Raw genomic sequence first — 17,857 nt, forward strand, 5'->3', positions numbered from 1 at the left:
GGTGTTGAAGAGTGGCTCACATATTACCAACGAGTGAGCAAGTATATGGCTTGTATACATGCACCCCCTTTGCATTGGATCTTCAGACGATACAGAACACAATTAATTTCCTCCCACTTTAACCCACATTTGATACTGTTCACATTTACACTGACTCCCTAGCCGTCCTTAAGCAGCTTAAGGCTCTTTGGCGCACATTCAAAATTACACAATCCATTCACCAGCTCTGTAAAAAATATTCCCGTCCTGTGCGTACATACTAGATTCGTGGCCATGCTCACGATCTACATAATATCCATGTGGATAAAATGACCCACCTTGACACATCAGACATCCCGCCACCTTCCCCTCTTCCCCCAGATCCGCTCATGTCCCTTGCTTCTGAGAAAGAATCTTCGCGCCAGCGAACACGCGCGCTAGTTCCTCCGTGTTCGTACCCTCTCCCCCGTAATCTCACTCGGGAGAAAGAGGTATCTGTGGGCCGGATTCGGGCAGGAGCGGCTCTGAGCCTCTGACCCCTTCTGTGCGTCATCGGTGGCGTGACCAACGCTTACAAGTGACCGAAAAGTGCCCGCATTGTGGGGCTTCACCGGAACTGCGCGATGTGAAGCATCTATTTTGGACCTGCCCAGCTACGACATGCGTGAGACAGTGCTACTTACGGATAGTGGGCCTGAGGTGAGATGGTGAATGTGATTACAGGAAGTGGACGCTGAACAATCGGTTCATCGGCAACCTGTGTGATTCTTTAAAGGAAACCTGTTTGCACTCTTTCTTCTAGTTTCCTCCTACTCAACGCTGCCTTTTTACTATGCCTGATGGCAAACTCCTCGAATAAAAAAAAAAAAGTGCTGGGACACGACCATGCAGCTGGCAAATGTTGTTTTCTTTCTTACGGGCAATGCACTCTGGTGGTTCGAGAACGACAAAAATTCTCTTACCACTTTGTACAGTTTTATAAAGGAGCTTAGAGTGCTTCGGCACTCCTACTCTTTGTCGCTAAAGAAAAAGGCCGAACAAACCCTTGCCCAGCGAGCCCAGCGGCCAGGTGAGAGATGCACCATCTACATATAAGTACTAAAGCATTGCAGCAGCGTCATCATGCCATGATGGAAGACGTTAAAGTTAGCCACCTTCTGAAAGAAATTGCTGAGGATGTTCACAATTTCCTCATTACGAAAGAAAATCTTGCCACTTTATGTTGCGTCATCCATCGTTACAGGATAGTTGAAGACTTAAAGACCTGACGTATCGCCCCGAGTTTGGTCGTCTTTCCAAGGTCCCAACCGTTACCAGCGTGGAGAGCTACCACCGTGATGACATGGCGCCTATCATTCGGCGAATTGTCCAATAAGAACTGGCCGAGAAATTCCAACACCCTGCCACCCACAGTGTCTACCATGAATGTTCACTCCAGCCACTGCGTTTTCCATTATCACCCTCCTGGGCCGTACCGAGCTAGAATCGCCCGCGGCGTAGTACCGGCAGCTATCCCGCAGCTGACCCCTCCAAAGCCTGTTTTCAACCGCTCTGTGGAACACCAAGTACCAGGGCCGCGAAGCTACAACCACCCTTCAAACGACTTCGCCGTTCCTGCATCTCTCAACTACTATCATCCCAACAACAACCTTCCCGGACCAACAACTCGCCGTGCGGATGGGGTGTGTTACCGTTGTGGCCGTCGTGGGCAGATTTCCCGGTACTGCTAGCGTCGGGAGCAACTGACCAACATCTCCGTTCGTACACAGGTCCATCTGCTCACACTTTGATGGCATTCCATGACTACGAGCCCTGGAACCCACCACGTTTTCGGCAACTGCGACACGCAGCACTCCGAAACGACTCACCCGCTTCCGAACGCAGTTCCACATCGCGTATTCAATGACACCGTTCACCGTCGCCATGCCACCGCTCTCTATCACCATCTTGGGAAAATTAACTGCTGCACCCGATGGAGATGAGGTCGCGGAACGCTCGTCTTTAGCAATTCCTCTTCCTGTCATTATGTAAAAAAAAAAACAAAGTATCTGCGTGTGTTGGTGGCATAATACTCTCGCGTTGGTAGACACTGGTGCCGCTATACTTGTGATGAGTCTTGCCTTCAAAAACCGCTTAGGACGGAAAGTTATGCTTACATGAGATCGGCCTGCTAGTTTTAGCGGTGTGGAGGTGAAACTGCATTCTGTTGACTCTGCTTCGTGTCAGTCGTCACTGCTTGCGAGAAGTTTGGGACGAAGTTCGTCGTATTACTCCATGCTGTCCCCCCCCCCCCCCCCCCCCCGATGTCATATTTGGTATTGACGTCTTACGTTAATGTGGGGCTACACTTGACTGAGGTGCTAGTGAAATTTCTCTTCGCCGCAATATGCTTGCTGCCTTTGTGGACGGTTCAGCCGACCACCGCGACGGAGCTTTCAGTGTCATGTGCTATATAACCAGCCAGAGCCGGAATCCTTTTTCCAGTTCTCTATTCTGAGAATCGCGTGGACACTTCCTATTTGCTGGTTGAAGCAGATTTCCTGAAAGCCGCGAAAAAGAATGTACTGGTGCCAAGGGCTCTTGTTGCAGAAGCTGAGGGAACAGCCCACGTGTGAATGGTGAATGCATCAAATGAGCCTGTTTTACTTCCATTTGGCGTGCATGTTCGCATTAATGCATATGGCGCTCATCACATCTATTCTCTCTCAACGGGTACGCCTGCCCTGACAGCTACTGATTTCTGACCGAGAATCGACGGTATGATCAACAAATCACTTCCGTCATCAGAGCGTCTTGCATTGCATCATGTTCTCGCCCAGAATGTGTCGCTGTTCTACTTCGCTCAGCCAGCTACTCCCCCTTTGCTGCCAGGTTCTCGTATGTAACCTCAGATTAACACCAGCACTGCACCGCCCATCCGACACAAACCTTATCGTGTGTCTCCAGCAGAGCAAAATGTAATCAACGAAGATGTACGCAACATGCTGCAAGAAAGGTGTCATTCGAGAGTCATCTAGTCCATGGGCAACTCCTGTTATATTGGTGTGCAAGAAGGATAATTCGTGGCGTTTTTACGTCATCTACCATCGATTGATTGCTTGACGAAGAAAGATGTCTTCCACGTATAGACAACGCTGTGGACTATCTTCAGTCTGCGTCGTAGTTCTCGTCAGTTAGCTTACAGTCGGCGTATTTGCCAATAGGCAAATATTTATGCATTCGTCGGACCATGAGAAAACAGCATTTGTTACACCGGACGGGCTGTACGAATTTAACGTGATGCCTTATGGCTTATGCCATGTCCCAGCTACAATTAAGCGGTTCATGGACGCTGTCTTGTGTGGCCATAAGTTGGGGGTATACATGTGTTACCTTGACGACGTCATCATTTACGGCAGTACTTTTCATGAACATAACGATCGACTGAGTGTTGTGCTCACCTGCATTGCACAAGCTGGGTTGGTTCTGAACTCCAACAAATTTCATTTTGGTGAGCGGCAAACCCTTGTTCTCAGATTGCTTGTCGATCATGACGGCATACTGCCCGATCCTCAGAAAATAGCTGCCTTGCATGTGTTCTCACAACCACGTACTTTGAAGCACCTGCGATTCTTTCAGGGCCTGTGTCCATACTTTCGTAGTTTCATACACGGATTCACTCAACTTTCCCATCCCTTGACTTCTCTGCTTCATAAGGACACTCCATTTATATGGTCGTTTGCATGTGAGTCTGCTTTCCAGCAACTGAAGCATTTGTTCACATCTGGGCCTGTTCTGCGCCACTTTGACCCAGTGGCACCTACAGTAATCAACACGGATGCCAGAGGCGTCGGTGCGGTCTTTGTCCAACTTCATAACGGCCCCCAGCACGTTGTCGCGTATGCAAGCCGAACTTTGATCAAAGCGGAAGGAAACTAGTAACGGAGTTGGAGTGCCTGGCGGTCCTTTTTGCGGTCCAAAACTTTCGGCCAAATCTACATGGTCATCATTTCAGTATTGTCACTGATCGCCACTCTGTGTTGGATTGTTGGCCTGTGCAATTCACCTGGTCGAATCGCGCGTTGGGCCTTGCGCCTGAAGGAGTATAACGTTACTGTCTGACATAAAAGTGGGCGCCGCTATGCTGACACGGACTGTTTGTCTCGCTTCCCTCTACCGGATACAGCAAGAAGCGACGACGACCTCGATGACTGTCTATCTGCGCTTTCCACAGAATTTCCCAGCATTGAGACAATTGAGCAAGAGCAGCGTAGAAACCCTGACCATGGACCATTCTTCGACCAAGCCCGTGCGTCTGCGCCTATAGGACTTTCTTCGTTATTCAAGACGGCTTGCTTTTTAAGAACTATTCGGAAAGGGTGCCCGCCTGCTCCTCGTCGTCACTGCAAGCCTTCGTGGGGCCGTCGTTCCCACCATGCACGATCATATTGAATCCGGCTATTTGGTCTTTTTCCGTACATACTACCGAACACGGCAACGATTCTACTGGTCCGAATTGTACTAGGCAGTGTGGCAGTACATTGCAAGCTGCATCCAGTGCCATTTGTTCAAGCGTCGCAACAGCCCCCAAAGTCGGACTGCTGTAACCGACCAGCCCTCCGCATACCCAACTTCAGACAAATGGCATCGACTTGCAAATGACCACCACTGGATTATTGTATGAGTCGACTACTGCACACGACATGTAGAGACCGCTGCTCTTATTTTTACCAGAGCAGGAGACGTTTCCACATTTTTGCTGCACTCCGTCATTCTTCGTCACGGCATCACTCCAGTCATCATCAATGACCGTGCTCGTCAGTACATTGCCAATGTCATCAGAGTTACTCCGACTACGTCACTGTGATTATCAGCACTCTACACCCTATTATCCAGTGACGACCGGCCTAATAAAGCGCATAAAGGCGCCCCTTTACAAACATATTGGTGATGTACGTACGTGGACACTGACCATAAGAAAAGAGACACAGTGCTGCTTTTTGTAACTTACGCGTATAATACTTTCCAGCACGAGACCACCGGGTATTCACCGTTCTTCTCTGCGCCTGCTCGCCACATACCTTTCTCGACACTATTTTGCTATTTTAAATCGATCCTTATGCATCCATTTCGGAGAATAGGTAGCGCGCCGACGTGCTAACCTGGGATCTCTCTGCACACAAGGTAGCACTCAGGCACGCTACGATGATGCCCGCTTCGCGGTTACTTATGCTTGTGGTGACTGCGTTTGGCTCTAGACCCCTCAGTGCCGTCGAGGCCACTACCAAAAATTTATCTGCCCGTACTCCAGTCCCTTCGACATCCTCGAGCGCTTCAGCGACGTAAATTACATTATTTCAAAAGTTACTTCGAGTCATCGCCGGAGCCGCAAGACCGGGGTCGCCCACGTCGCCCGCCTAAAACCTTGCCGTCAGCCTGATGATTAATGCAGTTGCTCGTGGACAAACTTTGACTAAACCGGAAGAAATGATACGTTGCTCAAGAAGTACATTGCTTTGGGCTAGTTGGTTCATGGTTGATGTTGAATCTAAGGACGGTGCGAAATGGACGACGACAAAGAAGGAACACAAAAATGGCGCCTGTCCTCTTATTTTCATGTTCCTTCTTTGTCGTTGTCCCTTTCACGCCATCCTCAGAATCAACATCATCTGATACGTGTCGCTCAGAAGCAGTGGGATGAAGATGAATAAGTTGAAGAGCGGAGGCACGCGGAATTAGTATCTGATGGTTCCCTGACTGTTCCGCGACGTATGCCTACCCTGTAAATAAGTTAGGTTTGCCCATCGCTATTTCGTAACAATATCAACATGATGGAAGGTAAAATATTATCACCATGAGGAAGAACAGGCTTATTTTTCGACCGACAAATACAAGCTTTTGTTTTGCTTTCGTTAATTTTCGTATATTTATTATTATGCTGCAGTTTAACTATGGTGTCGTTACACTCAGAGAAAACTTTATCGGTGTTACTACCAGAAAACAAAAAATACAAGAACGGTTAGGAATATAGGAATATACTAGAGTCATCTTCGTACATAATAAATTTTGCATTCTGAATAACGTTAACAATGTCAGTAACATACAGGGTAAATAGCAGGAGGCTCAGTAGTCTGCCTTGATGAACACCAATCAGTGGCACCACAATACATTCAATCTAACGTATATTTAAAAACTGGTTAACCAATTTCACTGTGTGTTTCTTTTTGTGTATATTTTGCCTGTAAAGCAGAGTGTATAGTTATGGGAGATGTCGCAATACCAACTTATTAATGGCAAGCACTTTTTAAAAAGAAAAATGCGTTGTGCGTTTTTGAAATGCACCCAGTGAAAAATAACTGCAGCTTGATTAAAGGCATACGTAATGACTTTCCGTGATAATAATCGCATTCCACCAGTAGCGAAACCTCGGAGCTCTGAATCAAAGTGTCCTGCTCGAGGCCTCTGTGTGGTGCATGAATGCTGTTTTTTCTTCGAGAAAAGTGCTTCGCTTTTTAAGACGTACCTATGTTTTTATCTCAACGTACAGGTACAGGAACGAAGACTAGACTGTGCGTAACTGCAATAATGTTGAGAGCGGCAATTCTGTACCTTTATAAACGCTGTAACAGCGCACTTAGTTGAACGCGTTTTAATATTCATAAAAATTAGTTCAAGAACGCAAGTTTATCATGCTTGCTCTATTAGGACGAAACAATATAGAAAACATTTGCGGAAACTTCGCTTCAATGTACACCTTTCTCCGCTATCGCATGTCAATAATGCCATTGCCATTCACTGCTCTTTTTTATTGCGCAAAGGAATGTTTGGCTAGCCCGATAAATATCAAAAACTACATGGCATTTGATTGTATTGGTAATGCACCGATTGACTATTAGTGAGCTGAGCTTCATACAAAAGGATAGAGTGTCGCTCTCCTTTCCTGGTGAATCCAAGAGTACGTCCGCGCATTCCGCTATAAAAAAATATTAAGGCGAAAGCCTTTAATGGCTCATGCTGTCGTGAACAAAATGGGCTTTTGCGGCATTCTGATTGGCCGAGGCGGGACGACGTCATAGAGGTCTCAACCAATCACAGAGCCCCACCACAGTATACGCGAATGCGTGCCTTATATGGTCATATGTCAATCAATGATTATTTACTAAATAATGAGTTAATTGATTGAATACCAGTCGATGACTAATTAAGCCATTCAATAATGAACTAAATACAGATTATTATATTATAAGTAAATAATACTTACCTTCTTAATTACTAACTAATTAGGCCCACTTGCGTAGCAGATTGCGGCACTCAGGCTTTCGCCTTTCACTACCTTAGTCGTAAAGTCTCTTGTAATTTTATTGTTCTGGAAGTTAGGAAATGTCCGCTCAGTTCCTTTTCAATGCTTAAGGCGCTTATCGGTAAAACGAGGGCAAATTTTAGGTCGGCTTTTGTAGCAAGGGTGCCAAGTGCAAATCAAAAACGAACAACCCACATTCGAAATGGAGCTATATTAAACATAGAGCGCACTAAAAACGGAACGCAGGCGTCGCCGTCAGTAGCCCATTCCACGAGTGAAATGTGTGCGCCAGATGCTGTGCAACGGGTGCGGATCCCCGAGCCTACGCTATATCGAAATTCAATTGAAAACGGCGGCATCTCACGTTTTCGAGTAACGACAACGTCAATTTGAATCGAGTAGCGGAAAGAGATTATATCCCCATCGCTAAATAAACATTCTTATTTCAGTAAACATAGCTGAAGGATCTACTTTTGATGAAAGCAGCAATCGCGTGCTTTTGACTAAATGTCCCGGAAACCTTGTCTTTACCGCATCAAAACAGCCACCTCAAGGTGATGTGTGGATAAAAAGAAATTTTGCGTATATATTAACGCCCTTGGCGGTATTGCAGACCTTCGTAACGTAGCTAATAAAACACTTTTTTTATTATTTGCGGAAACACATGAACAAAATATGTACGGTTAGAAATTGAAGAAATGAAAATTTTAGGCATCAGCCCAAACACTGGAAAGGATTGTTTGGTTTAGTTTACGCGGTTTAACTTCCCAAAGCAACAAAGGCTATGAAGGGTGGCCTATTGAATAGCTCCGGAAATTTCCATCACCTCAGGTTGCTTATAACGTGCACTGGCATAGCACAGTATACGGGCGCCTTGTTTTTCTCCTCCATCGAAAAGCAGCAGCCACGGCCGAGATCCGATACTGCGTCCTCACGATCAGCGGTCGAACGAGCTAACCACCGAGTTACCGCGAAGGGGAAATATCTCTCTTAGAAACTGCCAGGAAAAATGATAATAGGGCAATTATTATTCTTGCGCAGAATTAAATTCAGCAGCTATTTAGATGTAGGAAATAATATCCAAATGCTTCATGACAGGTTTTATGCCTAATAACAGCGACACAATTTCTGTCCATGGAGAAGCGCTTGTATATAGCTACTCTGCAATGTAGTGTTAAGGTCTCCCCATTGATGGCTTGAGACAAACGCCATCAACAACATGCATGGCTGGTGGCACCGGCTCGTTCAGAACATGCCATGTACGTTCTGAGAGGCTCCGGATACAGCAGTGGATAACTCTCGGCAACGACAAACATGAAGGTTAACATGGCCACCTGGCCATGGTCCTAGGAATGCGGAGAAGTAATCGTGTCCCGAAATAGAAGATGACGAAAAGACGTCATATCTTTACAAAAAGCTCTCGGTTACATTTACAAGGAGAATTAAGTGTTGATGCTGCCTGATCGAGACAATAACAGTTTCAGTGAGTATCGGGTTTGGCGAAACGATAACGCCACTTTAGACTCCATGCCCACCATCGACATTCCGCGTCAGATTTCTAAAGTAAATATTAAAATGCTTCCTCAAACGGTTGACCAGTAAAGTGAATGTGAAGTGAAGTATTTCTGCTTTTCGATATTGGGGGGGGGGGGGGGGGGGGCGGCACTTGCTGCTTTTCGACTTAGTAAATTGCGTTATTTTTGAAGAAGCGGCTCGCATTGAGCACATGGATCAATACGTTCCATCGCCGAAATTGAATTGAATAGGCTCAAAAAGATAGGGTTAAGACTGTGCGAACAGACCGCATTCTAGAAGCTAGGACCGCTGTCGGACCTTGCCGTCAGATTTGTCTATTAGATATCATAGACAAATCTGACGGCAAGGTCTGACAGCGGCAATCTGACAAATAGGCGCACATAAAAAGAAGGCACGACTGTCAGACGCCCATATTCGCACTTGCCTTCTTCGGGTTCTGGAAAACGTGACCCAGGAATGAGAGGGAGACATTGCCCCCAAGGCGACCAGTGAGACACCTGGCAGTCCGTAGGACAAGGAACCCGGCACTGTTCTTGCACTGGCGGCCGCGGATGAGGGGAACACAGTTCACTCGATACCGGCGTCCACTCTGGCAACACACATGTAACAAATGAGCATTCTTATAGAGTTTCAGTCACACGTATCGTTCAATTTGAGGTTACAACTGCAGGCTGATAGTGGCTCATGTTGCATCTCGCCCTGAATAAAGTGCATCAAGAACGCTCAGGAGTGCACTTTTACACCGGCAACTACAAACAACGGCACGACGAAAGACTGACAATAGACAGCAGAAACCCTGTGCATGAATTGTCAACTTCTACATCTGAACAATTAGTATGAAACCTGCACAGAAACGAATCTTTCCGACGTTCATGTCTTTTTAGTAGTGCCAGTCGATAGTCTCCACTTACGCTGCAACAAAAGGAAGCCCGTCGTGCGGTTGCCCCTGACACATTGTACACCACGACGTAACAACCAAACGGTCGTCAGCTTTATATGTTGAAAAGCAGCTTACGCAACTCACCTTTGGTTCTGACGCATGTTACGTTCCTCTGTCTCGTGCCACCGTTGCAGGCTGCACCAGGCACCGGTACGCAAGCACTCCACTCGGACGTCGCCCAGCTGAAACTGCGCTCACGAGAGAATAGCGAAACAGGAGCGTTAAGGCTGTTAAAATGTCCGTATCCTTGCATGGGGTCTCGTATGTACTTTGGGGTAATTTCATTCATGACAAACACTGAAGCATTTGATGTCTAATAGGTCTCAGTTCAAGCATAGAGGCCGTAAGTACACAAGAAACAGCGGATACGCAAGTGCAGATCTCAGGCGCCAAACAGAAGAAGGACGTTCGCTCTCTGGCGCCCTGTAGTACAACAGTGCGCGAGAAAAAGCATGTCTTTTCAACACCTTGTTCTCTGCTGGTAGGACACTATGCTTTCAGTGCGACGATGAACTAACATACCTAAACATATTCGCTTCTGAAGTGCACCTCTAAAAACGTAAATACGTAACTAAACACAACTATTAAAATATAGACAAAGCATTTAGAAAGGAGCGCATAATTTGCTTGAAGCAGGTATGCATAAATAAAGAGTGAATACAAAAGCTGCAATTAACTCTGTGTTCACCTCTCGTTACCAACATGAGACTGCGAGAACTATACGCCTCTCTATTCTGCATTCTTTCTGCACCCCACAGAACGAAGCCAAATTTGTAGCTTCGTTAACTTCAGCGTTCGTGCCTGCTCAAATTTAGTAAGGTAGAGCTTATTGTATGGCACAAATGTTGTAAGGCTATTAGCTTTTCTCTGGGTACAGCACGCATTGAATACGTTAGCGAAATCTCGAGGTCTTCCGAGCGAATGGTGATAAGACACGAAGGAAATAGTTTATAATTAATTATAATTTGCGCCTGAGACTGAACAGCGCCAATCTCCTGAAGGATAGCTAGAGTGGCAGGAAAGGCAACAAGGAAATAATAAATGAACTCGACACAAATTCACTACAACCTGTTATGCAAACAGCAAATACCACTGAAATTTCTCGCAAGCGATTCATCGCGCGAACATAAATGTATTCGAGGATAGAAAGAACTGCCGAAACCCCAAATGCGTCTGGATTCAAACACTAACAAAGCACTGCCATACCATGGTAGTAAAAAAAATTTAAGCGTATACATATTTCTGTAAAGCACAGTCTGATAGGCTTGCTTCAAGAAGAACGAATGTGGAATAGCTGTACGGATAATTTCTTGTTCAATGAAATTCTCCGTAAAGCTATTCCACATTCGTTCTTCTTGAAGCAAGCATATGTTATGTTATGTTATGTTATGTTATGTTATGTTATGTTATGTTATGTTATGCTTGTCTCTTTATGGCGACCAGAACGCAGGTGTACCGCAAGCTTTCATTCTTAAAACTAATGGCTTTGCAAACGGGCGATTATAAGCCTGGTCACTAAGGTTTATTTTTTTTTAGCTGGGTGTAACCCTAAGGACAAAACACTTCAAAACTAGGAGGCTCACAGAAGATCAGTATTCTGATGTCTTTATGTGTCTTGTCCAGTGCTTCTAGTTTAATGCTAGTGCGAATGACAAGGCCTCCGTGCTGCTCTATTCGTAAATGATGTAGCTACCCTCTAGGAGCAAGCAGAACGGTACACCCGAAAGGGAATAATTTATGTGACCTAAGCCGGAAAGTGGGATCCCAGTCATAAACGAATGCTATAGGTACCAGACTATTTTTTCAGCCTGTAGGAACACTGTTTTCTTCATGTGCAGGAAAAACCGCTCCTACGCAAGCAAATATATTACGTGAGATATTTGTAGGCTCTTGCATCGCCCGAAAATGAGGCATTACCACAAATTCAATCACTTCAGGGTTTTTTCTGCATTTATTACGACGTGCGCATTTTGTATCGTATTTTCTGATTTTTCTGCCACCTTTTGCCGGCGATAAAGGCTTGTATGCTGAAAAATTCATTCTAGGCCTTGTGTGCGAAATTTGCGGCCTATGCCAAAATATTTTCCATTAATTCTGAAGAACATGTTTTCGGTTTGATGGCAGACCTGGCGTTCTTTTGTTACGAATGTTACTGATACTGAAAAACAGGCTTCCTTGTTTTGATTTTTTTTTCGTTAGCAAAACAAAATGCTTACATAAACTGGCGAGGGGTTGCAGAATGGAATTGTCATTTACAATGGCTCCAAACACCCATCCGGCATCGCATGGTATGTATTATGAGAGCTAAACAAAATCACTGAGTTCAGATGGACGAGTCACAGACTACCCAAGTTAGGCGGGGAGGTGTCATTACCACAAGGCAAAATTTACTACATACAATATACCGCTTATTTTGTTGAAAATTTGCCCCTCGTCTCTACAATTACGGCCACGAATTATTAGCTCGTTTGTGTGAAATCCCGCCGAACTTTTGAAACAATTTCATAAGACACCCATCGAAATTGAGTATTGAAGCAACTTTAATTCTCGACAACGCTAAGTTTAGTTGTCCTCGCATGCCTAAGACAGCCCGCGCGTTTTCTCTTGCAGCGTTTCTCTTCAAGGATATTAAAGTAGTCAGTCCATCGGCAGCGCTGCGAACGCAGTTCATTCGCACCTAGAACAAAGGGGCAAGCGGTCCACTTGAATGGCCATCTCCACAAGTGGCGGGCAAGGTTTCCCGGCTCCATATGGCAGCTGCTGCACGTAGCGCAGCCGGCGCATGAGACGCTGGCTGCCAGCCCATGTTTCACCGCTGTCCAACTGACAGCCCTCGCGCTCAACGTGCCAGGGAGACCACGGTGACACGCCGCAGTCGACGGGCACGACACATGACTCGACGTCATGGGGGAGAGGGAGCTGCTGTCCGTCACTGCGACGACACTTCCTGCGAGCGTTGGCAGGGGTCACTTGAATTTCTTTGTTAAGAGGGCACGATATTCGGCACTGTCAAACTTTGAGCAGGCATGTCGTTAGGGCAGTGACGCCAAAAATGTAATTTTGCTGCAGTAAAAGAATCTGCTGCGAGCACGTGTGAACACGGCTACCGTTTTTTTTTTCTTCAGGGTATGAAAACCATAAAGATGCTGAATTATCTCTTTTGCATGGCCACACTTTGTAACTGAGATACATGTACTGTCGCCGTCGGCAGAATTGATCCCTGCAGTGTTCGAAAATGAAGCACTGTATGCATAGTCGAAGGTTTCAAACTTCAGCTGGACTAATGTTTGCTATGTTCATACTATCAACTCATGCCAAGTTGGTTGACAGGGACATCGTGTAATAATAAGTTGACGTCTCATGTAGTGTCGCGCAATGATTATATTTGAAGTACTTTCATTTCCAAGTGTTGTGGCAAGGTGAGACTTAAAAACCTTGCCACGGCCTTAGAGGTTCAGTATTGCGTAAAATAATCAGAATTAGGCTATCAACTACCTCCCAGTTCCATGCTAGCGAATTTAAAAAAAAAACTGCCCAGATGTACATCTTATTTTCGACTAAGCCTCAAAACTCATTCTCGTTTCATAGGCTGACAACATACATCTTACCCGATTGGCACTTGGACTCCAGTGCTGTCGAGGCAGGAAACCGTCCTTCGGCGTGTGCCCACTTGCGGTTGCCGGAATGCGATTGGAAGATCCATACCTGCCTGAGTCCCTTGCATATTCTGCTGCTCAGCAGAGTAGTCACTTCGGCATTCGCTCCAGGGCCCAGTCCTAAGCACGTAATTCGCGGGCGCTTCCCTACGTGACTTGCGCTTGCGGCAGTCCGGTCGGGTCTGGCATTGCTTGGTCTCGGAAAGCGCGGGACACTCGGCACCACCGTTCGATGGACCCACGAGCACTATGCGCCGTCTACTGACGCTGTGAGTGTTGCAACGGCTAATGTGACACTCCGGCCAGGGCTCGAATGGAGTGACAATGCAGTCCTGTGTGCCAAAAGGAAAGTCATTCATTAAATAAATAAAGCTTTAGTATAGCAGCAATAGCACAGGGGAGGCATGCATGTGTATATATCTACTATGCGTGCGTACGTCGTGACATTTGCAAGCTACCCCCTTGCCATTTGAACGTCGGATTCGAAGAGTGATTGAATTGCTGTAAACTGAGCGGTTCTACAAAAATTCTGTAGTGAAAATTCAGTGAAAAACATGGCAGCCGGTTAGCAAGGTCGGCCTGTTCGAGGTCGTTTCCTGGTTCTTTAGGTCGACTCGACACTGGTGGTGGGGATGCTCCTGCTGACGAATCTGCTAGTTAAAGCGATGCTGGTTTCTTGACAGTTAACCAAAAGAGGCTGAAACCTGTAACTGCTGAAACAAGTATCTTCTCTGGTAGCACCGATACTTTAAAATAACATTTCTTTATAAGAGTACAGCATTCATGCTATTTTCTTTTGTTTTCTTGATTGCACCGTGGAGTTGACGTCCCGAAATTATTCAGGCTGTCATTGGTACCGTAGTGGAGGGTTTGGGTTTATTTTGACCACGTAGGAATATTTAGAGTGTATTGCATCGCACAGCACGCGGGTGCTTAAGTTTGCCTCAATAAGGCTCTCGTGGCAGCAACTATGAATTTTATTTGCAGTCCGGTAAGCGTTGTACTGACTTATGGAGAGGCTTGGTGAGATCAAGTGAAACGCAAGTGTGTAGATACGTTGCTTCTTTTCAGCTCTCTTTGAAAATGTCCCTTCTTTGTCGTCGGCATCATGCAGACTAATCACAATGTTGTTAAGCAAAAGGAAGCCAGACTGCTCGGAACAAACTAGAGCCTTTCTAAACTGTTGCTGCAATTTACAGCATGATTGCAATGTTCTAATGCTTGCCGTGTGACGTGCCACAAAGAACGTTGGCCTTATGCATCTTCGACAACCGCCGAGAACGCTTGCCAGTCACCCCCACCGAGCGAAGTGCTCAGCTTTACGGCTGTGGGAGCACAAATAATATCAAGTCGCAGTAGGATATAAACTGCTTAGGATCATTAAAGTTACGTCCCTTCGGCAAAACAAAAGTGCTGCCATGTATGAATATGAAACATTGTAATCCAAAGCGCGTTGCAGCTGGCGTTGAGTCATTGTGTTACATTGCAGGAACATGGACACCTACCAAGAGTGAAAGCTCATGCACAGTCTCAAATCGCAATTTCAAAGCAGCAACAAGAGCGACGACAAAGCGCTACATGTCACACAACTCATACTACAGGTTTCATACGCTATCAGTATAACTAATATCCTATTCTCACGAATATGTACTATCTTATCAAGGATGCCCCTTTAGGTTCAGTGAAGAGTGGCTAGAAAGCGATGTATTGTGATTAAATTCTGATCCTCGGTATGCATTCTGTAGTAGACATAGCCAAAGAGATGTGGTTAAACCGTTTTCTTAGTTACAGAACGCTATTATCACGCGAGCAGGATATCTAAACTGAACTGCAAAGTAGTCTAAGCTTCCTCCAGCCCAGCAGATCTCATTTCAGAACTAGAGCACAGATAGATCCCACCAGGAGGATTTGGGGAGGGCATTTAAGCTCCTCATTTATGGGTATGTTTCGAAAACCTTGACTGCTTCCGTCCATGGTTTGCCTTAAGGATCCTCGCTCGCGTACTTCTACTTTGCAACTCACTCACCCACTAACCAATTAGTTTCTATACTTATTGTCTCACAGATACTCATTGGCATACTGTCATAAGAGGCAATAACATTACAGAATGTTCGGTTTCTAGTGCGTGCATGCCACAATCAAATAACTAATGCTCCCGAATGCATGTAACGACGCTGTGTCACCACACTAATCTCCGTGACGCTCTGTTAATACTGTAAATAGCATTTCTAAAGAAGTTTAATTACTCGATTCAGATCTATAAAACTATTTGCAGCCGTTATGACATACTCTCCAAAGCTTGGAAACATTACATGAGTTCTCAGTTATGGCCTTCAATCGTATGCCTTTAATTTGTAGGCGATAAAAATGCCGTATCGTGCCCTCTACATTATATTACCTCCATGTATGTTCAGAAGCACGCTACCTTCATGCGAGCTTGCATACTAGACACGTCTTAGCCTAGTTCTAACCAATCACTGAGTTTACTTGTAACAGAGCCATGGTGTTGGCACGGCCTTCATAAACCTACCTGCGGACAGCTGATAGCGCAAGGCATCTCTCTGAGTGGCTGCGGCAGGTGAACGCAGGCTGCGGTGTCCAAAACCCGGGGGGAACCGGCATCAAGCGCGGAAACGCAGCTCACGTTGCGTCTGGCGATACCCGCAACATGCCGCGCTTCGAGCCTGCACTGACTGCGTGGGTGCGGCCTTCCGTTGACCGCTTCGCAGGCACTCCACTCTCCCACTTGCCATCTATAAACGGGAACGAATGGCGTGACATATAGGAGAGTGTCATGTAGTGTGGCCTTGGAATAAACTATCTGTCAACAAAAGAGTATATAGAATGGATGTTCTTATAGCAACTACCTGCTTTTCGTGTCCCTTACCTTCGGTGCTCTCATATGAGTGAACGATATCAGATTAATTTGTTGGCGAATGAAACGGATCCAGGGCTGTTGTTGAAAGGCAAGCCCCGTGCAGTGGCTCAGCAATTATGTATTCGACTGCTTAGCCACAGCACGTGGGTACAAACCCGGTCGCGGCGGCCTCATTTCAACGGAGGCAAATTAATGCTATGGGCCCGCGCGTCATGCGCTGTCGCTGCGGGCTAAGGAACTCCAGGTTGTTTGGCAACGTGAAATTCCAGGTGCCATACCATACATACTTCCAAAGCGCTGCGTATACACAAAGCAAACTCGTAGCTTTCCCTAACAGAGTGCCGCACCTAGCTGAGATTACTGAAAAGAATTTAATTTGGCTTCCTTCACGTTTTACGTGATAGCGTACACGTGTCGCAAAAAAGCCGGTGTCGGCGTTGTTGCCTTAATTGTTTGGTTGGTTTCTAGGGTTTAACGTCCCAAAGCTACTCAGGCTATAAGAGGCCTCGTAGTGGAGGACTTCGGAAATTTCAATCATCTGGTGTTCTTTATCATGTTGAGCGTTGTAACGCGAATATCGACAATGACTGAGAGAAATGGAAGTTTAAAAAGTATTCCGAGCATACCGGGATCCAATCCCCGGCAGCCGTGTGATTACGAGTCAAGCACGCTACCGATACATCAAACTTCTTTATTTATTGCCGACTCACTCCCACAGCCGAACAGATAATCATAAAGAGACATTCTAAAATCAACAACCACGCAGTGGCTGTTACATTACTAAAGCGCTCGAAAGAAGCCCACTCATCTAACACAGATCACCATGATGGTGGCCCTTTTTGAGCTTTGGAAACTTCACGAACATATATGACACTCTCAATAAAGCTAACTGTTATATATAAAATGTCAACATCCCCGTGGTGCATAGCCATACCCGTTTTCCACATGGGATGCAAACTCAGGATCATGAACATGTAAGGCACGCTCCTAACGTCATTCACGGGTAGGAAACGGATACCATGTGGCGTTACTGGTAGTTGTTTCTTTAAAGTGCAAAACGACATCTCAACAATCGTGAAAAATATGATCGACTGTTTCTGGCTTCCAATAAAGAAGACAGTTTACCGTCCAACGAACAAATATTCCTTTATCCTGGAGCCTTTTCCGGGGTGTGTGTCACTATGAAGTTGAAAAAAAGAATGGATTGAGAGAGGGCCTAACAGGCATCATTTTAACTGTTTTCAAAACATCATTAGCGGCGCACATACAGTATTTCAAGAGATAGATAGCCATCGGCAACATGCTATAAACAAGATCCCTATAGAGCTTCTCTCTGTAAAAAGTAAACAGATATATACTCCCATGAACAGCATACTCTTAGTATATTCTACACTGTTTCGCTCGAGTAAAAGAGTGTCATGTGCAAGCTTTGCCGTACGCTGTATGTAATTAGAAAGGAACTATTACGCACTAAAAGAAATTAAGCCTTTAACACAGTACACTTCCGTACACTTTGCACTTTGCTAACATGCAATTTGGTCGCGATGTCATGTCGCCGCTAACGAGAAATCCACCTAGTACGAATTATT

General features: G+C 45.7%; 1 protein-coding gene across 1 annotated transcript in view; it reads right to left on the reverse strand.

The window, feature by feature from the left end:
- LOC146186401 (thrombospondin type-1 domain-containing protein 7A-like) overlaps positions 1-17,857 on the reverse strand; it is a 119,546-nt gene that overhangs the window by 85,923 nt on the left and 15,766 nt on the right. The window contains 5 exon segments of the mRNA XM_084608040.1: positions 9,219-9,383; positions 9,819-9,922; positions 12,412-12,681; positions 13,343-13,722; positions 15,921-16,143. Coding sequence (XP_084464166.1) covers positions 9,219-9,383; positions 9,819-9,922; positions 12,412-12,681; positions 13,343-13,722; positions 15,921-16,143 — 1,142 coding nt within the window.

The sequence above is a fragment of the Amblyomma maculatum genome, chromosome 6, assembly GCF_055883805.1.
Source record: "Amblyomma maculatum isolate TAMU_Amacu chromosome 6, ASM5588380v1, whole genome shotgun sequence".
Classification (NCBI taxonomy): domain Eukaryota; kingdom Metazoa; phylum Arthropoda; class Arachnida; order Ixodida; family Ixodidae; genus Amblyomma; species Amblyomma maculatum.